General features: G+C 33.5%; 1 protein-coding gene across 4 annotated transcripts in view; it reads right to left on the reverse strand.

The window, feature by feature from the left end:
* The window catches only part of ADGRL4 (adhesion G protein-coupled receptor L4), a 121936-nt gene that overhangs the window by 56576 nt on the left and 38748 nt on the right, over positions 1-26612 (reverse strand). For 2 of the 4 annotated variants that reach the window (XM_060024115.1, XM_060024133.1), the window contains exon 3: positions 253-405. The exons of 1 other annotated variant lie outside the window; for it this stretch is intronic. In XM_060024115.1, coding sequence (XP_059880098.1) covers positions 253-405 — 153 coding nt within the window. Of the gene's footprint in view, positions 1-252; positions 406-25275; positions 25327-26612 lie in introns of those variants that run through there. One more of the 4 variants, XM_060024140.1, reaches the window with a different exon arrangement.

Genomic DNA, 26612 nt, shown 5'->3' on the forward strand with positions numbered 1-26612 from the left:
GATTTATTTATTTATTTTTTGGTAAACTGGTTGACATTCTCAAAAAAAAATATTTTTCTTATACCCTTGGATAAATATACCATAGTAACTGACACCATACTGGAGAATTAAGGGAATTAATGAAGTTTTTGATAGTATTAACAACGGGGTACAATCAAGGACTGACAGAACTTGGTTTGAATATTATTTAATCTCTGGAGGTATAAGCAATAAGAGATAGGTACAAGTTTTAAGTTATATAGTTGAATTTACCTATGCAGATGGTTCCATCATTAGTAATAAACTTGTCTTGCTTACTGCTGGATCTGAAACCAGGTGCACACATACAGTAGTAACTTCCTTCTGTGTTCGTGCAGTTAGCATTTTCACCACAGGACTGCGTTAAATTTCCACACTCATTATCATCTGTGGACATATCAATTTAAAACATTATTTTTATATAATTGAGATGAATTCCTAGTTTCCATCAGTTTTTGGGAATTTTGCCTGTTAAATAGTTTTAGGTATGTGATGTTTATTTATAAGAGAAGTTAATAATAAGAATCCACATTCCAGGTACTTCCTTGGTGGTCCAGTGGTTAAGAATCCACCTTCCAATGCAGGGGACGTGGGTTTGATACCTGGTTGGGGAACTAAACTCCCACATGCCGCAGGGCAACTAAGCCCACACACTCTAGAGCCTGTGTGCCACAACTAGAGAGAAGCCTGCATGCTGCAATGAAGAGCCAATGTGCTGCAACTGAGACCTGACACAGCCAAATAAATAAATAAATAAATTAATTAATTAAAAAAAAAGAATCCACATTCCATACTTGGTTATTCTTGTTTAAATGTGAAACCTTTGCAGTTGCAAAGCAAAATAGAATCTCTTACTTCAAAAACACTAAACATAGCTATTGAATCTATATTGGATTATTTTTCAAATTTTTACACATAATTCAATTATTATGTCAATGAATACCTTATTTGTGAAATTATAATACTTTTTATAATCAGTCAAAAGCATACCATAAGTTAAAAATGAAAAATCAGAGATTATACATTGATATACTCTAATCATGTGCCATTTATTTTTGTCACTTACTCCCCAGAAGAATTTTGTGTTACTAGGTTTGCATCCCTTCATTTATTCATTATCATATGTATTGTACTGTATATGGAAGAGTACACAAATACAAAAATAATTACATGATGATCCATGGTCCTTACCCTTATACTCTTATACTGTAATTTATCAGAAAAGATATATATATAGGTTCATAAACCATTTTTAAAAATCAGATCTATATTATCTGTCAAATAAATGAAATAGAAAACAAGTGTTTCTCAGAAGTGATTATGAGGGGCTGGAGGAGACATTAGATCCTCCTGTGGGCTGAACTGTGTCTCCCAAAAAGATATACTCAAGTCCAAATCCCCAGTGTCTGTGAGTGTGAGCTTATTGGGAAATAGGACCTTTGCAGATATCATCAAGTTAAGATGAGGTCATTCTAAATTAGCAGGGCCCCAAGAGTGGTGTCCTTATACTATGTAGGAAATTCAGACATGGAGCCACAGAGGAGAAGACGATGTGAAGACAGAGCCAGAAACTGAAGTGATGTAGCTACAAGCCAAGAAAAGCCAAGGACACCTAACAACCACTAGAAGCTAGAAAGGCATAAGCAAAGATTCTTTCCTAGACCCTTCGAAGGGAGCATGGACCTTCCAACCCCTGGATTTCAGACCTCTGGCCTCTAGAACTGTGAGAGAACAAATCTGTGTTGTTTCCAGCCACCAAGTTTGTGCTAGTTTCTTAGGGCAGCCCTAGGAAACTAACAGACCCGAAATGACTAATTTTAGGTAAATAAGTATTTGTTAGACAGAGAGAAGGAAATCACTAAGAGGAAAGCAAAATTTTGGGCAAACATGCAAGTCTAAGGGTGATTGAGATGTTTCTGAAGGTAGAGGGAACCCTAATCAGGGACACAGGGAGAAATCATAGGGGGATAGTGGTACGAGTTGAGTTTGGAAAATGTCTTGAATTTCTATTCTCCATTTTAATCAAACTAAGGTTAATTTATTTTAAAAGGATGATTTGTATAACATTTAATTTAAACACAGCTTACTGAACATGTATATTGATACCTAAGGGTTGGAGATTTTCCTAAGTGTTATATAAATACTAATTCACTTAATCCTTACATAAGTTCTAGGAAGCAGGTACCATTATTATTCTCTTAACTGATGAGGACAATAAGCCATAGAGAGGAAATGTAACTTGTCAAGGTCAAACAGCCATTTAGTTACAGAGCCAATAGTTTGGTCCAAAGCTTGTTCTCCTAACTGTTGCATCCTGCTGCCTCTGTGAGAATCATTTTAAAAAGCAAATATATAAGGTAAGAATGTATCTAATGGATTATGGGTCTATTTTGAGAGAAGAAAAGATATTGAGGTAGAGATTTCAGAAGGAAAATAAAAACTATTTGTATTCTATCTCTAATGTAAAATTTATTTCCACTTAATCATTTTCAAACATTATAGATATAAGTATAGAAGTTAGTATATGACAGACAACTAGAGGTGAATTCCTCTCTCTCTGTTTTTTTTTTAATGATTACTATGGACAGTCAGGTAAGATTTGCAAATCCTATCCTTTCAATATATTCAAACTATACATCTCTATTCCATAATTTTATTTTAATATTTATATGTTCTATCACTTTCACTTATTACATTAATTATAATAGGCCAACTGCTACAAATATATCCCAACATGTAGTGATTTAGCACAATAAAAGATTATTTGCTGCTTTAGTCAGAGGCCAAGGTTAGTGTTCAGGTCGATGGTGTGGCTTCTCCCACAATGGTTCAGGGACCCAGACTCTACTTTTGGTACAAGACCATTTCAATTGCTTGGAAAAACCAGTTCATGAGAAAACTGGTCAGTCCCCAAGAAGCAAGATCATTTTCTCCAATGTCTAGAGCAAAGCTAGGCCAAGCCTCTCACCTAATAGTTTTTCATGTTATGGCATCAGGTTTCTTTCCACTTTCCCACTGGCGCCTCTTTTGGGTTCAATCCCTTGCCCCTTTGAAAGTTCTAATTCCCAGCATGTGACCTGATTTATTCTTGGGTGAGTAGAAAGATAGAGCAGCAAGAGAAGAGTTTTGAGCTCCCCTTAGAGGCCAACTACTTGGAGACATGTAAGTGCAAAGGTTGAGCTCTCAAAAAGCTTGTTTAGGCCAGGGAGGCGGGTAACTTAAAGTCTGACTCCACCAAGTGTCAAACAATAGAAGGTGGTGTGGCTTATGATATAAGGAAGTACATACTTCACTTAGAGGATTTAAAATTTTTTAAATTTGAAAAGCATATTTAAAACTTTTTTTCACATTCAGCACTTGGTTAGGCATTTGTCACCCCTAAGTTAAAGTGTATAAATGTTGGAGGAGTTAAGGAAAATTGCTGAAAATATGATAATCAAGTAAGAGAAATTATGAATGGCCATTATATAAAATGTTGAAGAGTTAATACTTTATTAACATGTGTGTATTATTAATTTATCGATTCTGTATACAGAGATATTATGCAACTCTATATGACTATATGCACATATATACTGAGAAAGCAAACATATAGGTCTATGTATGCATTCAAAATAAATTAGACTAGTTTATTAAAATTACCTGAGAGTATCTCACAAATTGACACACAAGAACCTAAATCAAGTTAAAGAAAAATATTTCACACACTTTGGGTTTGATTCAATCATTCAGTTACTCAAATATTTATGGAGTTTCCCAGTTCCCAAATGTGAGTATGTCTACACTGGGAAATAAGTAAAAATTAATCAAAAAGTCAGGATCTGTGCCCTGCTGTCAGAGTTCACATTCTAAAGCAAGTTAACATAGGAGCATGTAATTGAGTTCTTATTAAAATAAAAGTTTCCATTTTTATTTCAAAATTTGACTCCCTTCACTGCATACTGGGAGAAGTTTATATTAATTTTAAAAGAAATTGTGCTCTCAGATCAGTTATTGGTAATACAGAGAATGATGAAGATTGTATCCCTGTGGTCTATAACTGCAAAAATGATATGCAAAAATACTGAGGAAAAGAATTCACTAGGTCTGAGTTATTGGTCGAGTCTAAGAAAATGAGCCACTTTATATCACCTGATTGTGTTTCTAAAAACAAATTAATGTATCGATATGGTATTTGACTCCAATATATTTTTAAGTCTTGGGTAACACATTAACTGGAAGAAAAAAAAACAAAGATTGACACTGATTTTTGTGTTTCTCCTTACTATGTAGTTTTGAGCACTTGACCTCTTAGCTTCCTTATCAAGAATTTGGAAATAAAAACATTTTCTTATCTATCTCCTAATCTTCTGGACTGGATATACAATATAGGCGAATTCCCTAAATGGTCTGACTCCAATCTTGTTCCTTGAAATACCACTTATCTGAAAGTAACTGCCTCTCTCCCCCCAAGATAGTGGAGATAGGCAAAAAAATTATCTTTCTGAAGTAATATATAAATCTGAATTATTTAAATAGCTTTAAACTTCCCAGTGTCTAACTCCATAATAATTAAGTTTCAAGGAGAAAGTTTCTTTGAATGGGTACAATATAGGAAAATATATGTCTGCTTCTTTTGTGTTCTTATTTCCATTGTTTAAATCAATTTAGCAGTTATGTTACCCACTCTCTGTGACTCTATATTTATACTTCTTGTGGGATTATAAAATAAATATTTAGATTAGGATGTCACTTGAAAAATTCATTATAACACCATTAAAGAGAAGGTAAATTATTTAAAAATTATCAAAAAATGTTAATAAGGAGAAATATTCAGCATTCCTTCAGCAAAAATTCTTACTGGCTCAAGCCTAACACACCAGGTTGAGCACTAGAGGAAGAAAGGCATACACACAGCCTGTAACATAACAGGATCCATGGCTGCTGAAAAAGACAGACAAAAACCCAAATTATTAGGATGTGGTGTGTATAACAAATAAATGAGGTGTTTAGCGGTACACTAGTAACTCAGAGAAGAGAGGGTTTCCTCAGCAAGTTTTCAGGATAAAAGGGAGAAGGTTATTCGCACAGAAGGTTTAGAAGAGGAAGAGATGCTTGAGCCAGGCACTGAAGTATAAGAAGAATTCAGACAAACAAAAGGGGCCCCAAAGATCCATTCAGACAAAGGAAAGAACTCACCCAAACGCCTGAAGCCTGCAGAAGCATCATACTTTAGAGGAGAACTATATTGTGGAACACCGGCCATGAAGGTAGAGGCTGTAGGGCCAGAATCTATGCAGACAGATATGGTCTAAACTGGGAAAACACTTGCTAAGAATTTCAGACTAAATTCAGTGGGTAAAGGATGGCCATCATCAGATTTTATGTAGTGGAGAAGTCTGATTGGACTTGAATTTCAAAACAATTTTTGAAATATAAGGAAAATTAGCTAAGATCCAGGTAGACCTGCTAAAACGCTGTAACACATGAAAAACTAACAAAACAGAGTCAAGGAGAAAGGGGGGAGGGTGGGCTAGATCAGAAATATTTTCATGTTAAAAGTCAGTGATCTGGGGAGAGAACGGAAAGTGGGTAGGATTCACCTAGATTAGGCATGAACTGAAAACTGTGTCATCTGGATAATGACTAACATGTGGATCTTTATATATTTTTTTTAAGGTTGTATTTTTTTTTTCAAAGTTACATTTATTTATTTATTTTGGCCATGCTGCACAGCATGTGGGGGTCTTAGTTCCCCAACCAGGGATTGAACCCACACCCCCTGCACTGGAAGACAAAGTCTTAACCACTGGACGACCAGGGAAGTCCCTGGGTCTTTACATTCTTATTTTTATTTTTGTGACTTTGAAATTTTTCGTAATAAAATGATTTTAAAATATTAGTGTGGCTTGGAGACTAACTGGATATGAGTTAGTTGGAGAGGAAGTGAGGACTCCCAGGTTCTGACTTGGAGGGATTTGTTGCCTACATTGACTCACGAGGACAGAGAGAAGCAGAGGAGGAGCTTACTTTGGGGCTAAGAGAGTGAACTCACTTTTGAGCATGGAGAGACTGAGGTGCCTTTGGGACATTCAGATGGGAGTATCCACGGTTGGATAGTCAACCATGAAGCCATAACTTGTTTAAACACAAGGTGGAGCTCAAGACTCCCTCCTTTTCCAGAGGGTGAGTCAGAAGCAAGAGCCTGGCATTTACTAGGCTCCAGTACAGGGAACAAGCCTGCTGTCTTCCTTTGCTCTTATCTCTAGGTGGACCCTTTCTCCTGACTCCTCCTGCTTTGATCTCAGTAGTTTAAATGAACTTTGCCTCGGGCATTATACACTCTCTTGTTATTCCTTTTTCTTTTCTTTCTTCCTTTTTTTTTTGTTGTTGTTCTTTGTAGCTTCTACTTACTTGAGTTTGCCTCTTCCTACCAACTGAGTGATAAAGTCCAGAGGTTAGGATGTGAGGGTAGAGAGAAAGGACCAAGGAAGCCCCTTAACCTGTGTTTGTTCTCAGTGTTGACCAGAAAATTTCTTGGGGTTCCACTTGCTTCAGTCCAGCCTATTGGAAAACTACACAAATCTTTAAAATAATACACAGATGAATATACCAGAAATATCTTCTCTCAATATGTTTTTTGGGCAGCTTGTTCCTATGGTTGATGGTTAGTTACTGATTTAGTTATTGGCTTATATTTAGTTATTGGCTTACATTAAAAACTAGATCAGCATGATTTATACCGAATAATCTGAAAGAAGAGAGGAAACATTTTCAGGCATTCTGCTAGATGGCTCATTTTAGTTTATTTAATCATTACAATAACACAATAATTGATATTATCCCCATTCTATTTATTAGGAAATTAAAGCCCAGATGCATTACATCATGCTAGTTTAGAGAATCTGTTGGATGTGGTTTTTATATTTAAGAATGCCTGGCTCTAAAGACCAAGTTATATCTTTGTATTGTAGAGTGAGGTGTATTTTGTAAAGTGTGCTTCTAAACAAGGCATAAATAGTGGGTATATAATTCTCCAAATTCAAGAGTGATATTGAGTACCCTAGTAATGACATGTTTTTGGCAACAAAGCATAGAATTATATTACTTCCTGTACAATAATGTAGAATTTTACTAGCTTTATAGGTCACTGGCATTCCAGAATCTGAATAAGATTTTAGTTTTTCTTCCATTTTTCAATCTATTGACCACAGATAGGGAAAAATAATTAAAAAAGAGAAAATATTCCCCTTTCTTTTTCTAGCACTTGAAATATTATTGGCTGGGCTCAAATTGATTATAACAACTTGAAAGCCAGAGAACTTTAACAGCAGCATCACTCTTATACACATTTTCCCTCTGGACATGATTGCCAGTATTGCTCCGTAAATTTGAACACTAAAATGACTATAACCATTGTGTGATTACTTGTGAAACAGGCCCTCTAAGTCAAAGATGGAGCAACTCACACACTTTTTTTTCCTATTTCTCCCCAAGGCAGTCTCCTGGGCTCATTTGCTTTCAGTAACACTGGTAATTCTCTTCTCATATCCAGCATTCTTTAATGAACTTAGAAGAATCATCCTTACGAGCCCCCTGAATTATGGACTTCCTATGGTTTATATTTTTCTGGGTAATATGAAGGTAAACACATAGTCATGGAGCTAAGGGGGAGAAAAAGGTCAGCAGAAGGGAAAGAAAAAAAGGAGAGCTGCAATGAAACCAGAATGGGTTCAGTCAGTCAAGAAAAGTAATGGAGTTATTGTTTCCACGCTGGAACTGTCATTACCAACCGCTATACAAGACAAGGAAAGGTATCAAAGGAGATACTTGGAATTATATCTTTCTTCCCCTCTGGGAATTTCTTCTGCACCTGACTCTTCAAGTGCAGCCCAGAATATGAGTATGATACACACATAACCCACCCTTCCACATAAACATACTGACATATGCAGAATTATTAAGAAGACAGAGAAAAAAATAAATCCAGTGCTGAAGATATACTTCCTACGTTACCACTGTTGATTATAAAACACATAGTATAAAATGTATATTTCCCATAACTGTAAAATTAATAAGTCCAATTTAGTAAAGGAAAAGTCAGACACATCAAATGCAAAATGTTAGAATTTACCATGGTAAAGAAGGTAGAATTACATAAGAATAAATTGTCCGTGCTGGGTATTTATTATTTGAAAAAAAATTATTTAGTGGAAATGTGTGCTTTTTTCATTGTTTGAAGCAATAAGTATCACTTGAAAATTTTATGAAAGAAGTGTGCCTTTGACTATGGAACAGATTTTGCAAAGGCTATATAAGCCAGGAAAAAAAAAAACAAAAACGTGTAGGATGGCCTCTGTTGCTGCTTTTGCATTTACTTATTTTCCAAGGGAAATGTAGCACTTAAGAAAATATTCTCATTTTATACTACTGTCACTTTTTTAGTCCACTCTTGGTAGGAATTATTAACATACACATTTTAGAGCAAACAAGCAAAACCAAGTGTAAGCAGAGTAGGCAAACAGGAGAAAAATAAATCACTAGACACTGGAAAACACTTCTCTTGTTCGTTTGATACAAACGGTAGGATAAAAATCCTCATACATTTATTTCACATTATAAATTAACTATTCTGAAGTTTTTTCATTTCATTGTATCTATCAACTGTAACAGTAAAAATGAATAATACTCTTATATATAGTCCTTCTGGTGCTTGAGTGATGGCCATGAAATAGTTTTTGAGAAACTAGTTTTATTGATTTTTGTTTCTAATCATTAAATAATACATATTCCAGGGGAAAATCAAATCCATGATAGAAAAATCTTACAAACTTGAAACCGAGTCCCCCTAAAACTGAGTTCCCCTGCTGAGTTTACAATTAATTTCTCTATCCCCTTCTTGTCCTACCCCTGTTCCCCTCAGGATTGATGAGTATCAAAGAAAAGAGGGGACGTAAACCAAGCAGGACTGTGCGGGGAGGCCTTTCTGTGTACAGAAGCCCTGATCGTGCATCGTATGACCCTCTTCTCTAACACTATCTTTAAAAACCCTTGTCTAAAAGCCATGAGAGAGTTCAGGTCTTTTGAGCATGAGCTGCTTATTCTCTTGCTTGCAATAAACGCTGTACTTTCCTTCACCACAACCTGGTGTCACCAGATTGGATTTGCTACACTTCGGGCAAGCAGACCCAAGTTTGGTTCAGTAACAAGCTCTCAGTTGCAAAAGAATTTGCCAGTTTACAAAGGAAAAACAATTATAATAGTATCAGGTTCTTGCTAACATAACTGAAAGACAGTAGGATACCATGTGTAAGTCACTGAGATAAAATGACTATGAGACCAGTTCTCTAGTTCTCTAACCAGCCAAAGAAATCTTTTACTCATCAGGATGAAAAACATTTGTAGAAATACATGGATTCAACGAGTAGATCACCCATGCACTCTGTGAAGAAAACATTCGAGATACCTTTGAATCAAATAATAATGAATTTAGGAGACAGAGCTCAGCAAGGGAAAATGAGATGGAGGTGTAACAATGGTAGACAGCAAATCCTGCAATATGTAAATTCAAATGAATGATGACTGTATGATTATGAATGTGCAATATAAAAGATAATTAGGATTCTTATAAAAATTTACTGAAAGGAAAACCTAAGAGTCTGGATATAGTGGGTTCATATTACTGTGGTCAGGCTGAGGATAGAGTACAGTGGCAAGTAAAGCACACTGTAGAAAGGAAAGTACAAAATTTGCACCTAATTTTGGTAAAGTACAAAAATGTGAATTTGATTATGAATAGAAAAAGGAAATGGACTGAGAATTTACAATTTAATTTAAAAAAAAAACAAGAGGAAAGGGGACGAAAAGTAAACTGATTAAGAAAAAATTAAAAGAAAAAATGAAACTATAAGTAAAAATAAAATAGCTAACATGAAGTAATTTTGCTGGAATAAAAATATCAATCAAATATATCAACTGTTATGCTAAGTGGAAAAGACTCATATTTCCCCATTATAAGACACAGCTTGTTAGATTAGTTTACAGTTGCAATCCAACTATTTTGTTAATAATAAACACACAAACTTTAAATTAAAGCAACCTTGAAAATAAATCAGAGGACAAAGAAAATAGGGATGGCACATTTAATATCAAAAATACCCACATTACTGCCAGCCTGATTTAATTATTAATGAAACCTTGTTTCCTTAATTTTAAGATGTCATAAATTTTGTCACTTCATCAATGTGATAAAATATTTTGGGAAAAAACTATAGCCAATCTACACTTATTAAAAGTTTAAACATTTACCCTACAAATACATAGTACTTTATCATAAAATTGACTCTAATCCTTTTACACATTATATTCTAATATAATTTGGAATTACCTTTGGTATCCAACAGTACATATGTTATGATAATATGATGCCTTCCCTAATTTGTGATCATAACCTTCACCTCTATATTCACTACATTTAGATGTGGCAGATGTTACTGAAATGCAAAAGCTATCAGAGTTTTGCCTGCATTTTCTTGTTAGCTAAACTAGGATTTTGCTTGCTTCTGTTGCATTGTATAGCACTGAACATTTATATAACTTCTCAGCACTCAGTTTGAGGCTCTGACAGATTTCTCATGCCTGAGTAATATTTGTTCCTGATGCCCACATTGGTAATACCAACTTCTCCTAGGTTTGCTCATTGTATTATCCATTCCTAAATGTGTTAATATCTGAGCAAGAAATGGCAACAGACTTGAAACTTATTTCTCTATCAGCCAACAAGTTCATCCTGATATCAAACTAACAATGAAAAGCAGTATTTGTCTAATGTTCAATTCTATGTTACATTTTAATTTGGGGGAAGGCAAGAGCTTAACGCTCATTTTTCAAATTCCTCAATCTAATTTACTTTTTCCTTATTTTTCAATTCTTTCATGCTAAATCAGGTTTCCCCATTATTTTTCAAAATATATAATATAAAATAGTATTGCTGACAACAGTGAATTAAATTAGTTATCAACAGCATTAAAAGTTAATGAAATTTTTTAATTAAAATTATCCAAAGTTTTAGAAAACAACAAAAACAAAACCCCAAAAACTTCTAAATAATGCACAGGATAGAAGAAATCAGAAATTATAATGGATATTTTGTAGCTTTCTGACACTAGAAATGAGTATATAATTCACAAAAGAAACTCAACATATAAAATTGCAAATAAATATTTATCCTTACTGATAAAGAAACTCAAATTAAAGAGCAAATGAAGGTCAATTATCATCTATAAATTTAGCATGATACCTTTAAAAATTCTTACCACCATTTTTATTAAAGCTAGAGATTTGCTGTTATTTCGTGATCAATAAATAGTCCATGGTCATTGGTTACGACACTATCCCACACTGTATTCCTTATTTGCTACTACTAAAGTTTTAAAACCAGACTGGGGCAATAGGGCAGAAAAAGCAAAGATCCATGAACATCTTCCATAACATCTTACTCCGATTCTGCCTCCACTCTGATTTTTTGATTTGTTTTTCTCTTGGGAAAAGTGTTAGAACTGTGTATTAGAACAGTGTATGGACTGGTGGGCAACCTGGTATCATGACCTTTTTTTTTTTTTTTTTTTTTCAAAAAATAGCAATTTACAGAAGTAATGGAGTTCAACTTGTATTCCCTTTGATTTTGTTGGTCTGAACTCTTTTTATATTACTTTAACATTTCAACAATTTCCCGTAACTGTAAAGAAAAAAATAGAGGAACTTAAGAGAATACTGAACCAGAGGTGGAGCACTCACATATCTTGCTAACAGAAGTATATTCACTGTTAAATCAAGAGCCTGAAAAAATGGCAACATCTTTTTCCCCAGGAATTTCCCTTCTAGGTAAAAATTCTAAGGTTCAAAGATACGACAAAATTTAGTTCAAGAACTTTCACTGAAGTCATATAATGGTAAGAATAAGCAAGCACCTAAATACCCATTACAAATATTTTGAATTATGTGATAATTTACAGCCATTCAAAATCATATTTTGAAGAATACTGGCTAACTTTAGATAACATCCATAGTTTAATAAGTGAGACATCCTGAAAAACACAATGATGAATCCCACCTCCTATTGCTTACTAATTATTTGAAATATCTCTGACACCTTTTAAGAAAGATGCTTACTTGGAGGCATATCCTCATATGAATTATTTCACTGAAATAAAAATGTGTTTTTTTTGTAAAGCATCTGCTTGCACCATGATTTTTCTAAAGCTATTAAATTTTACAACAGTTATTCAGACTTTTTTAACTATATCTGTGCCCATGGGCAGTTTATGATTTTATATATGTTGTAAATAATATCTAGAGTTTAAAATTGTCACACAAATGCCAAAGTAAATATTTAAATCAGGTTTCTGGCAACCATAAGCCTTTGGAATAGACCATAAATCTGACAATGACCCTTTGCTCTTGAAACATTAACTATACCTTGACACCCATATTGAGTGATCTAACATAATTACCTCTATCCCAGACCATACAGATTGCAAAGCCAACTGTGATCTGGATGTGGAGTTAGAAAATTTGATACTGTCATAACTCTTCTACTTTACTATATATTTCCTAGGTTAAGGTTTGCAAACTTTTTTTTTTTTTTTTACACTTGCCTATGGTAGGAAATGCATACATCCCCATGACTGGATATATTTATAAATAAAGTGAAACAACTTTTTCATAAAAAATATTTACCCTTCTGTCATTTACCGTCGTTTGATATTTCCAATTCTATATTATTTCAGTAAGTTTTAAAAAGCTGGTCATGATCCACTCCATTGACTGTTTCGCCTTTTAACTACATAAACTATATATATATATATATATATTTTTTTTTTGTGGTACGCGGGCCTCTCACTGTTGTGGCCTCTCCCGTTGCAGAGCACAGGCTCCGGACGCACAGGCTCAGCGGCCATGGCTCACGGGCCCAGCCGCTCCGCGGCATGTGGGATCTTCCCGGACCGGGGCATGAACCCGTGTCCCCTGCATCGGCAGGTGGACTCTCAACCACTGCGCCACCAGGGAAGCCCCATAAACTACCTTTTGAACAAGCACAGATGGCTAGAGTCACTTGCTTCTGTTTAGTGTCAGTTCCACATTTTATGACACCATGTGTTGATGACCTACTGTATGCCAAAGGCCAAGCAATGTTTTTTTTTTTTTTTTTTTTTTTTTACTGGCAGTCACAACAACCCTGGAGCCAGGCCATCAGGGCTGCATGTATAGCCTTTACATGGCACCACTGTATATATGTCCTTGATACGGCGTCATTGTACGTATTAGAAAAATGTGCCCTCTCTGAGTGGACACAGCTTTGTAGGCATGGGAGTAAGTGAGCATATGAAAGCTTTGCACCAATTTGTAAGAAGCATCCCCTCCTCCATGTGAAACCAGCCCTGCATCTTGGAACAGGGCCTGGAGAGCAGAGCATAGGCAAGACTTCAGGCTATGCTGTAATCAACATTTAATGCATCCCTAAAGTGCCTCAGTCAGCAAGCAGCCTTTGTGCTTCTCCTTAGACATCATTCACTCTCTGTGTTCAACTATTATCCCTGGGGATTTACATTTTTTTCCCCTACATCCTTGATCTCTCTCTGCATTTTAATTCAACAGCTACAAGATACTCCCACTTATCTCTCTCAGCATTTCCCTATACTAAACACGGGAAGTTTTCATATATTATCTCCTTCTTCAAAGATGACAGCCATTCTGCCTCCCTCAAGTTCTTTGCATCTACAGCATCATTTCATGAGTCCTCCTGCAGTCCTATGTTGAAGATATCTTTGATTCCTTTCTCTTCCCTGTCTTCTCCAACCAAGAATAAACTTTATCTTGACAATGTCAGGATGACATCTTTTTCTTTAAATATTTCCCATAAATCATATTGATTTTTCTTCAAAAATATGTCATTTATGTATTTTGTTTTATAACTAATATATATGTATATATGTATGTGTGAATATATAATATACATAGTTTTTATTTTTTAAAAGAAAGGAATACAGAAATTTAATTTCAATAACATTTCCACTTTTCTGGTAACATATCTTTTCATATATGACAGATATCTCACTATGTACAAAATAAAGTGCAATAATGGTGAGGACATACATAAAACCTATGGCTAATAGAACTAATCAAATAACAAATTTTAAGTAATACAAAATACGGTGCCAATCTATTTGAGAAAAATGGCCATGGAAGCTTACATTTTCTTAGAAATACTTGATATGCAAAATTATAGCATGCATAAAAGCTTGTTTTCACATTTTATTATTATTAAAATATGGTTTCTGTATTTTATCATTGTAAGTTGATGAACTATCTACAAATATGCCACTTACTTTAAACTGTGAGATTCTCAAGGAAAGAGACCATAAGTTATTGATATTTGTATTTTCAGTCAAGTGTACATATCTAGCACATAGCAGATGCACAGGAAATGCTTGCTCAATGAGGAGACCATGATATTGAATCTTCTTGCTTGCACCCAGATCAGAGTATGTCATGCACATTTTATTGACAAACTGTTGAAAACTTAGTATGGGATTTGTAAGAGGTATAAATCATACCAGTGTTCCCACTGCAACAGAGGTCTTGTTGCTTGCTAGGCAACTCATGCTCCATATTTCCTTTGCTCCAACCTTTCTCTGCTGCTTTGTATACCTGTCTGCCTTTCCTACCTGATCCCAAACTCCTCCGTGCCCAGAAAAAAAGCTAATACACCCTGCCTAGTTAGGAGTATTTGGACTCCCAGGGTGCTGCCAAGATTATCTTTCTCTGCCTTCTGAAGTCTCTAGCGAAACGGAAAGCTCTAATTGGATTTGGATATTTGAGGTCTCCTTTGGGACTGTGTAAAAATGAACCTGGTACTCCTAGATTTCATATTAGCAGGATTAAATATGACATTTGTTCATATTTTAAGACAACTTTACCTTTATCTTAAAGCATGCCACAAAACGATTATTTTATCATTTATGTCTGGCTGGTCTTAAATCACAGTCACTTGACTGTTTTATAGGATATCTTAGTAAAAAAGATAAAAATACATTTACACATAATAAAATCAAGGCCCCAAGAAATAATGAAAGCATGTAAAGAAACTGTTTCATGGGGCATATAATAAACATATGGACATTTCTTCAATTCTTAGAAGAGTTCACTGATTTAAAAAATCGTTGCTGTTCAAAAAAAGGTATGAGTAATTTATAGCTATTTAAATTGAAAATGATACTAGGTGTAATCAAACATCACACTTCTAGCCCTAACATAATTGCCTTAAGGGTCAGTTAGAAATTGCTTTCCACCATCAGTTTTGCAGCCTTATACCACTGTTTAGGTACACTGAACTGTGTGAGGATGATTTAGCTAATAGTTCAGACCCTGGGAAAAGACATGATGCCTTATTTTCCAGACCAGTGATCTGACTGGTCCGGAAAATAAATATAGGATGGTAAAACTGATTATATAACTTGAATGTGAATACTTAAGAGCAAAGGAGACTGATTCAAAAACTTTGTTCAACTTGAAAATGAATGTTCAAGATCAGAGTGATCCTGATATTACTGTACATTTCTTTATCACTCTAGTGTCTTTCTAGCTCAGAGTATGCAGTTATTGCATTTTTTTATGTTTAATAACATCTTTTTATGACAAGCCACTGAAGTCTTAGAGGTATCTCATTTTTAGTTCAGACACTATTTCTGATCAAAGTACAAAGCAGAAAAGGTTGCAGCAATAACCTTAGAATTAAGTTGTTTACATCCCCATATATGATGCAAAAGTGAGTGAAAACAGCAAGGACACTCTAGGTTGTTGGTATCAGGTTGCATCCCTACTATCTACTTAAAATGTTTTCATGTTTATTTTTCCCCTAGCCCTATTGTTAGCAATGTCATTTCAAAACCTAATAAAATTCTTCCATTTAAGTCCGTTTTTTCTTTCTAAAATATTTCATCAATCAGTACAACTGTGCTTTTTCGTGGGATAATTGCAAATTGTCATGTCAAAAAAGGCATCTGCATGTCCTCATCCCCCTTATCTCCACACGGGGCAAGGATGACAGCTAATTTATTAGTTCAGATATTGTTAAACTCATCAAATAAAATACTGTTTTCTGCTTCTGTGATGTTTTCTGTTACAGTATCAAAACTGTCTCTTTCAAAGCCCATTTAAAGATGCCTGTGATAGCAGTTAGTTATGCCTAAATGCCTTTGTTGTACAGACATTGAAAATGGGAACTCCTTGGTTCTGGCTAAATGACTTGTACCAGATATTCTGGAAGAGAAAAGATGTGTAATCAGAATACAGTTCTGCTTGTTGGTGTGTTAAAAAGTATGAAGACTTTAAATCAGGAAGATAAACATTTATTTACCACCAGTGGCTTTTTTTCCAGGCAAGTCACTCAGTACTACTTTGTGTCTCTGTATTCTCACCTACAAAGGGGTGATATTATAATTACTTCTTTTAAAATTTCTGTAGAATTGTTTTCAGCAATAAATCAGATAGTGACTGTAATGGATTTGAATGTTAATCTGTGAAGCTATTTTATTCCTAGTATTTTAACCTTTAAAAACAGAAATTCACCTAAGTCATAGTATAGAAATCTAACTGATGCTTATAACAGTACAGTCCACAGTTCTGATAAAATGCAAATATATATTTTTGGAGGTTCCTTTTTTAATGTAAAGGCTAAAATTTTTAATTTTTAAAAATAATCACACTTAAATATGACTAAAAACCCCTATAATCTGAATAATATTTACTACTTTGTTATAATAATAAAATGTAAGTGAAATATTAACTGATGATTCAATTTTAACTGTGCTAGGAAAGGAGATATTTGGAAACTAACTCCTTGTACTTTCTTGTTCATAGCCGGCAAAACTTGTAGGCTAACATAAAAATAAATAATATAGAACAACGTGCTAACATTTCAGTTTTTATAGTATTCTTGGAGATACCCAAACCATAAAGTGTTCATTTAAGGAAAAAAATGGAGCACTTCCTTATCTCACAGTCCAACATTTCTGTAGCAAACAATAAAATGATTTCCCAATAACAAGTATAACCAGAATCCTCTTTTAAATAGCCTACTCTAAAAACCAATAGCTGGAAAGAACAAGAGACTGTAAGCATTAAAAGTACTATACCCATTTCCATCTATCTCTTATAATAATGATTACACAATGATATATATAATGATATATAATGATAATGATATTATAATAATGATTGTGCTAGGGGGTTACATTAACTGTGTCATTTAAATATTAAAACACACCTTTGAAAACTATTGCCCCCATTTTATAGATGCAAATACTGAAAGCACAGAGACAGACGTTAAGCAGCAGGCTGAAGGGCACAACACTGGAGGGTCAGAGCTGGGTTATAAATCTGATAGCTGAGATGACACTCTAAAATATTAAGAAAGATTTATATTATCTCCAATGAACATAGTGCCAAAAAAATTATTCTCCAATGAGAAAGTAAAGTTCATTTCAGTTTAACAGTGATGACAGCACAGAATCAAAAAAAGAAAAAAAAAAACAAAAACAATGAAGCTGTTATTTGGAATCCTGGTTGAAAAGAGCCATAAGAGATTGAGAAAAAACACAGACTGAAAAGTCATGTATAATAAAGTTTAAATCTTATGTGACTTGTCCACACTTTAAATTTCCCATCAGCAAAACGGAATTAATAATGTCCACTGAAGAGTAACTGTAAGCATTAAAAATCCATTGAAGTTGGGAGGGAGGGATGAATAGGCAGAGCACAGAGGATTTTTAGGGCAGTTAAAATGGTCTATATGATAATATAGTGGTGGCTACATTTCATTACTTATTTTTTCAAACCCATAAAATGCACAACACCAAGAGTGAACCTTAATATAAGCTATGGACTCTGGGTGGTAATGATGTGTCAGTGCAGGTTCACCAATTGTAAGAAACATCCCGCTCTGGTGGGGGGTGTTGATAATGGAGGAGGCTGTGCAAGTGTTGGCTTAGGGGGTGGACAGGACATCTCTGTATCTTCCTCTCAATCTGCTAGGAACCTAAATCTGCTTTAAATGTAAAGGCTTTAAAAATAAAACAGCAAATGTCCTCAGGGAGTAACTGGTACATTGAAGGTGCTGTACAAATACTATGGATAACAAAGCATTCTAACTGTTGAGTAAATATGTAGGAAAGTAAATAATTATTTTTAGCCCACTGCTTAGGTTATGGGATCCTACCTTCGTTTCTGTAAAGCATGTATTTATCACCATACTGTACCAATAGGATGACAAGTCTGACTGGATTTTATATCAGTATGAATGCTAAGTTCTAATATTTATGGCCAAATCTTCATTAAGACAGTAAACAGAAACACATTACTGCATAATTCTAAGATCAGAATTAGTAGGTTTCATTGTAAATCTTACTGACTCATAAGTTTTCTAATGTAGCATATTTAGAACAAATGGAAATTATAAATATGTTAAAAAGAATAAAATCCAGAACAAGGAACTTATATAAAAAAAGTTTTGTTCCTATACCAAACCTTTATCATGTAAGAACTGTACATATTCACAACTAGCACACTGATAGGAGTTTGTTGAATTAGAAAGGGAACATGCTGGGAAATAAAATGCATTATTTGAAGATGAGGAGGATGGTATTGGCTATTTGGTTTCACGAATGTAATCTTATTGCCAAATCTTTTTCAAATTCTCTGCAACGGTTCTGTTTTCTAATTAATGTCTCAAATTGTAAGACCTTTCACACAGCTTCATGGTCGGCATACATCTGCACATGTTTCCCCCCAAATGTTTTTTGTTCCACAACGACACTCCAGCTGTTGTTGCCACCTCACTTGTTCACCAAAAGTGTGGGAAGTCTGGTTGAGGAGTCAGATTGCCCGCGGACCCTGTTGCCACCAGGTGTGGGCCTCTCAGCTTTGAATGTCAGACTGAATTCATCGGCAAAGCACATATTTCTGTGGTTTTCAAAGAAGCCAGACAGGTCGCATTCTTAGATGGTTAGCATTTTCATTTTCACATATCCAGTTTACTCCACTTTATTCCTTTGATTTACTTCCAAATTTAGTCTTCTTTTCTTTCTTTATGAGCTGGTTTCAAAGCATTTAAAAAAAACAGATTCTTTAATTTTGTTTCAGATCTTAGAGTTAAACCAAGAACTCTTTTTATCCCCTAATTTATATGCCTTTTTAAAATGAGTTTATTTTTGCTCCATGTAACAGAGCAAATATCTAGTAACTCCTTTCATATATGTGTAGGTATTATATATCAGCTATATATAGAGAGAGACGGCCTTCATTTCTAAAGAAATGAAAGATTCTGAGTGACTGTTCTACTTATAATTAAAAATATTATTTTAAAACCTATCATGTAAATGTATATTGCTTTAAAAGGTATTCTTATGACTATACTTAAAGTTTCAAATAAGGGATATTTTATGAGCAAGTACAGCATATGGAAACTATAATTTGAATAAAATGTAACATATATTAATTTCTCCTAAGTGATGTGAGATGTATCTTATATGAAAATAGTTAAATGTCAAAAGAAATAAGTAAGGAAGGAAGTCTATTTATATAATGTTAAACGCGTAAAACGCATTTTTCAACAAATTTTGCCATCTAAAATCTTTATGATAAATTGACCTGCTTGTTATCCCTCTCCACTTGTAAAATGTGCTAAAATATCCATTACTACTAAAGGACTTTTGTTTTATGTTGCTTTCCTCATATATGTTCATATTCTATAATTCTCCTTTTCAACAACTCCAAGAAGACTTTTGACTCATTTAGTTAAAAATTAAGCTTAGGGCAACTGACAAAGTCTTTAGGGAGTTATCCATGAGCTTTAACTTTGATTTATTTAATTCTTGAAGTATATTGACAACAATCTTTAGAGAAAAATACACTCTCGTTTCTAGCTCAATCAGCATATTGAACACACACACACACACACACACGTGCACTCTTGAGGTAAGTACTCTGATTTAAATTATTATTTAATAATTACCTACAAAATTGGGGCTAAAAATCACAACTTTGGGTTATGTCTCCCTGTAGATACAGGTGAATTTGAGTACCATGATCTATTTTCTTCTACTCTTCCAGGTATTTCTTGGCAATCCAATTGTGCCATTTGGTTTTTTTAAAAAAAAATTATAGTGTCTCTTTTAAAAATATGACTCCAAAATCCTGTGAGGTTAAAAAAAAGAATAATGTACTCAGTTATGCTTTTCACTTTTATGTAATATTATACCCAAGGAAACATACTCAGTTACAGTATTAATTTCCTATTGCTGCTACAACAAATTACCACAGACTTGGTGGTAATGGCACAAATGGCAATGGATCTCACTGGGCTAAAATATTTTGCTGGGGCTGAGTTCCCCTTAGGAAGCCTTAGCAGAGAATCTATTTTCTTGCCTTTTCTGACTTCTGGAGGCTATCAGCATTTCTTAGCTCATGCCCCCCCATCCATTGTCAAAGCCAGAAATGGCTAGTTGAGTCTTTCTCATCTCATTACTCTGACACTGACCCTCTGCCTTCCTCTTCCACATTTTGGGACACTTGTAAGATTACATTGGGCCCACTCAGATACTACATGATAATTGTCCTACTTTAAGGTCACATGATCAGCAACCTTAATTTCACCTGCAACCTTACTTTCTTCTTGCCATGTAATATAATATACTTACAGGTTTCAAGGATTAGGACATGGAAACCTTTGCAGGCCATTATTCTTCCTGCCAATAGTCACCTATTTAATATGTTGAAGAAACACTAACAAGACTAGAAAATAGACTGCAGTGGGCATGTGAAAACATTTGTTTTTCAGATCCTATTACAATCATACAATCACAGAGAGAAAAAAATGAATAAATAGATCAACTTTTCTCTCTAGCACCAAATTGAAATTGGGAGCTTCCAAATTGAAATTGGAAGCTTCTTTATATGATTATAAAGTAATCCTAACTCTTGACTACTATATTTCTGGATATCTCTCATTAATAGGACCAAAATGGTTTCTGAGTTGTAACTATGATGAAGGAAACACTAATGATTGCTTAGAATAAATATCTCATGATAACTTAATGACATGACAATTATAATATAGAAACAATGGTGAAAGTTATTCCATTATATGAATATTCCTCAATTGAGCAATACATTCTACTGATAATGGTCAAATGGATTGTTTGCAGTTTTAACTATTAGAAATATTTCTCTATGAATATTTTTATGTCTTTTGGTGCATAAGTAGTAGAACTGTTGAGTTACAGGTCATGCTTACCTTCAAGCATACTAGAAAATGCCAAACTGTTTCCCAAGGTAGTTATATCAATTTATTTTCATGCTAGCACTGATGAGAGTTCCCATTGTCCAAAAATTTCATTAACATTTGGTATTGACAATCTTTAAACGTTTTACCCATCCTGGTAGGTGTGTAGTATTGACTTACTTTTAATCTCTTTGATTACTAATAAGTGTGACCATATTTTCTTATGCTCACAATGCATTTGAATATCTTCTTTCATGGACTGCCTATGCAAGTCTGTTGCTCATTTTCTATTGGGTTCTTTGCCTTATTATTATTTTGTAGAAGTTCTTTACATATCCTATGTAACAGTCATTGACAAATTATATGTGTTGCATGTATTTTCTCCCACTATATGGCTTGCCTTTTCATTAATAATGTCATTTGAAGAAAAAATATATTTAATTTTCATCTAATCCCATTTATATTTACTTTTATGGTTACTACTATTTTGTCCTGTTGAAGACATAATTTCTTAACATCCTCTTAATCTTCTACAAGCTGTTCTGATTTTCATTTCTTATAAAGATTTACAATTCAACTAGAGCTAACTATTATGTATGATGTAAATAGAGGGTATGCTTTTCATTTTTCCATATGGATATTTAATTGTTTCATCACCATTTACTGAAAAGACCATTCTTTCTCCATTTTCTGTAATACCTGTGTTATTGTAAACCAAAATAAGTATAAAAATATAAAATTAACTATTAAAGAAATTGAATCTGTAATTAAAAATAAACAAAACACCAGGCCTGTATGGTGCACCATCTGGATAATATAATGAAATAGTGCCATTTCAAAAATTCTTTCAGTGAACAGAAGAGATGGAATACTATCTAACTAATTCTAAGAAGCCAGAAAAATATAAAAATCTGAAAAACTGATAAGGACATTATGAGAAAGAAAAATTACAGTTCAACTTCATTCATAAATAATAATGCCAAAATGCTGAAAAAAAATAGCAAATCTAATCCAGTAAAATACAAAAGTGGATAACATATGATGGCTAACTCTGACTTGTTACAATAATACAAAGATGGTTTAACTTTGAAAATCAATGTAATTTACCACACTAGTAATGTAAAGAAAAAAGAGCATCTTAATAGATAAAGCATAAAGACTTTATTGAATTCAGCATCTATTCCTGATGAAAATTTCTATAAGCAAGTAATAAAAGGGATAATACAATAAACACAAAATTTAATGGTGAAAAGAAAGTTTTCCTTTGAGAAGAGAAATGAGATAAAGATGTCTGCTTTTACCACATCTATTCATCATTGTACTGGTGATACAGTGAGGCAATAAAAATAAATGAAAGGTATAAGTATTAGAAGAACAAAATAAAATAGTAGATGATTTGATAAATTATCAGAAATATAAATAAATGTATCAAGCTCATCAGATAAAACATCAAGATAAAAAATCATTTGCATTCCTTTTTATAGAAATAGGCAATAAAATCAAAATATAATTTAAAATACAGAAAAGTAACAGATATCTAGAAATAAATCTAAAAAAATTTGCAAGCTCACTACAAATATCATTAATCACTACTGAGAAATGTTAAATTATTGTAAAGCAGGCATATACCATGTCCATGGATTGGTTACATCAACATTACCAAAATATTCATTTCAAATATATATAGATTCACTGCATTTTGAAACAAAATCCCAACCACAGAAAATTAGCTTTTGTGGAACTAGTTATGTTGGTTCTTTCAATCTACATAAAAACACAAAGAGCTAGAAATGAATATCAGAGATCCTATTACTCTCCTGCCAGAAATAACCAACATTAATAACAACACAACAACAACAAAACAGGAAAAACATATGAATAAATGGTTTTCAAGGCACTGTACGACAGATATCAAAAGACAGTAATCCCTGTGAGATGAGTAAAAAAAGTGAAGCAAGCTTACTGCCTTGAAAATTTATTGGCCATGACCCAGAGCAGCCTCATGAATTCCCTGAATTGAGCAGATGGAGCTAATAGTGCCAGAAGACCAAGGTGGCTAGAGTTTGCAGAACAGGAAAAAGAGAGAGAGAGAGAGAGAGAGAGAAAGAGAATCCTAAAGAACTGCAAAGTTCATGTTGAGGATTCAGCAAAATACTGAATAGTGCTTCATGTGAAGAACAAACCATCTGAAAGAGCAAAAGAACAGCATCCTTTGCTCACATAGCAACAGTTCTGTTCCCACAAGCCAGACGGAAAACAGGACATTAGGGAGTATGTTTAATAGTGTTAGGCTTCAGCAGTTTCTCGCATATGTGCAAAAATGACATACAGATATAGAATATTTTAAAAATTCTCAAGATAAAATCTTCAGTATTTGAGGTGAAAAATACACTTCATGTCTGTTCTCATTTTAATTTAGTTTAGTTTTGTTTGTATTGCCCATGAGTTAAGGATGGTTTTTATAATCTAAAGTGAGTACATGTTAAATAATTACATAAATACTACTCATACATAAAAGCCTCGATTTTGTCCTGTGTAGTTTAAAATATTTACTTTCTGGTCTTTATGAAAATGTTTGCAAATCCTTGACCTAGATAAAATGGAAAAATTCCTTAAAAAACACAAACTATCAAAACTCACTAAAAAGATAATCTGAGTAGCCTTATAACTATTGGTAAAGGTGAATTTGTAATTAAAAGCTTTCCCAGAAAGACAACTCCAGGCCTAAATGGCTTCAATGGTAAATTCTTCCAAAAACGTAAGAAATAAATACCAATGCTACACACACTCTTTCAGAAAATCCAAGAAAATAATTTCCAATTAATTCTATGAGGTCACCATTACCCAGATACCAAAATCAGATAAAGGCATTACAAGAAAACTACATGCCAATATCCCTCATGAACACAGATGTAAAAATTCTAAACACCACTGTAGCAAATTTAATCCAATAATACATACAAAACATAACACATCATGACCAGCTGGGTTTATCCTAGCAATATAAATGTGGTTTAACTTTTGAAAACAATCAATATAATTCACTATATTAACCAACTAAAAAAGAAAAATAATCTGATTATTTCTATTAATGCAGATAAAGGATTTGACAAAATTCAAAATCTATTCCTAACCTAACTAAACTAACCTTCAGCAAACTGGCAATTGAAGGAAACTTCCTCAATCTCATAAAGGACTTTACAAAAAAAAATCTTAAATTATATTTAATGGTGAAAGACTGAATGTTCTTCTTTAAGGTGAATAACAAAATAAGGATATCTGCTCTCATTACTTTTATTCAACATTAAATTAGAGGTTTTAGCCTGTGTAATAAGGCAGGAAAAAGAAAAAAAGGCATTTAAGTTGGAATAAAAAGAAGTAAAAGGAAGTAAAGTAAGGGGAAGAAGTTACACTTTTTATTTGTAGGATAGTTTTTTAAGAAAATGGTGACAAAATAGTTGGATATTGATATGTAAAAAGAAAAGAACTTTAACCCCTACTTCACACCATATTAAAAAAAAATAACTCAAAATGGACCACAATATAAAATATAGGATGAATTTTTGTGGCTTGAATTATAAGAATATTTTTTAGATACAGCACAAAGAGCAAAATCAATAAATGATCAAACTGATAAACTAAAGTTCACCAAAAATTTAAATGTTTGCTTTTTGAAAGACACTGTTAAGATAATGTAAAGTCATAAATTGGGAGAAAATATTTGCAAAGAATATATCTCAGAAAAGACTTCAATCCATAATATATTTTAAAAACTCTCAAAATGCAATAATCAGGAAAAAACAATAATATTGGGTAAAAGAGTTGAACAGACACTTCACCAAAGACAGTGATTGACAAGAAGCATGTAAAAAGATGTGCAACATTGCTAGTATCTTGGGAAATGCAAATTAAAACCACAATGAGCTACCATTACATACCTAATAGAAAAGTTAAAATTAAAGTGATGGACCACAGCAAATGTTGATGAGAATGTGGAACAACTGGATCTCTCATTATCTATGGGAAAGTAAAATGGTTCAATCATATTGCAAAACATCTTGGCAACTTCTTATAAACATATACTTACCAAATGAACCAGCAATTCAATTTCTAGGCACTCATGAGAGATGTAAACATATGTCCATAATAAGACTAGAGTATGGATTTTCATAGCAGTTTTATTCATACCCCAAACTATAAACAACCCAAATGTCCATCAAGTGAATGATTAATAAATTATAAATATTACTCAGAAAGAGAAAGAAATAAACTACTGATACTTGAATAAATCTCAATCATTATGTTAAAAAAAGCAGTCATATTCAAAAAAGTATGTATTTAAGACTGCATGTATTTGAGATAGATCAGATCTAAAGTGACAGAAAGTCAATCAGTGGTTGCCTCAGGTCTGGTTTGGGGGTGGGGACAAGATTGACTATGATAGATTATATGGGAACTTTTGGGGGTGATAAAATATTTTATATACTGATTGCGGTGTTGGGTATGTGGCTTTATAAACTTATCAAAGTTATCAAATATAAATTTTAAATGGGTGACTATTACTGTATGCAAATTATACCTCAGTAAAGTTGATTTTTCAAAATGCAAAAGGCTAAATGCTTCTAAGATACTCTTGAAGAGAAGAAAATGACTTTATCAGTAGAGACTTACAGTAATTAAGTTACAGTAATTAAGACCATGTGGTGCTAATACAAGAATAGACAAAGAGACCAAAGAAACAGAGAACCAAGAAACAGATCCATGTACAAATATATGTGTAGGTAGTAGCAGTAATAGTAATAGTAGTAATACTATGTGTGTGGATTGGTGAGTAGTTTGGAGAATAAGTACTACTTTTCCTGTGGTACTACTAGAATTTGGCTATAGACTATTTATACTAGTGATTACATTTTACAACACAGGTATAACCTTTACTTGGAATTAATTAGCAAAGACTAACATAATCAAAATAGTAGACAGTCACCCCTATCATGTATTTGTGGTAGAAAATATTACCTAAGAAGTATAAGCCACTAGACCAGAAAATAAACTCATTAAATAAATCAGAAATTAACAAATAACTAACATTTCTAAATTAATAGTATTCTCCCCACCAAACTTTGCAACCATGTAAATTTCCGTAACAATTCCCACTCTGCTCTACATCCTCTATTACAATGGCCATTTGAAAAAAGTTTGGGATCAGCTTCTTTGCCATCCAAAATAGTTAAGACTTCCACTTGGTTCTTGGACCCTAAATCACATATCATCAGCA

This window comes from Delphinus delphis, chromosome 1, assembly GCF_949987515.2.
Source record: "Delphinus delphis chromosome 1, mDelDel1.2, whole genome shotgun sequence".
In the NCBI taxonomy this organism is placed as follows: domain Eukaryota; kingdom Metazoa; phylum Chordata; class Mammalia; order Artiodactyla; family Delphinidae; genus Delphinus; species Delphinus delphis.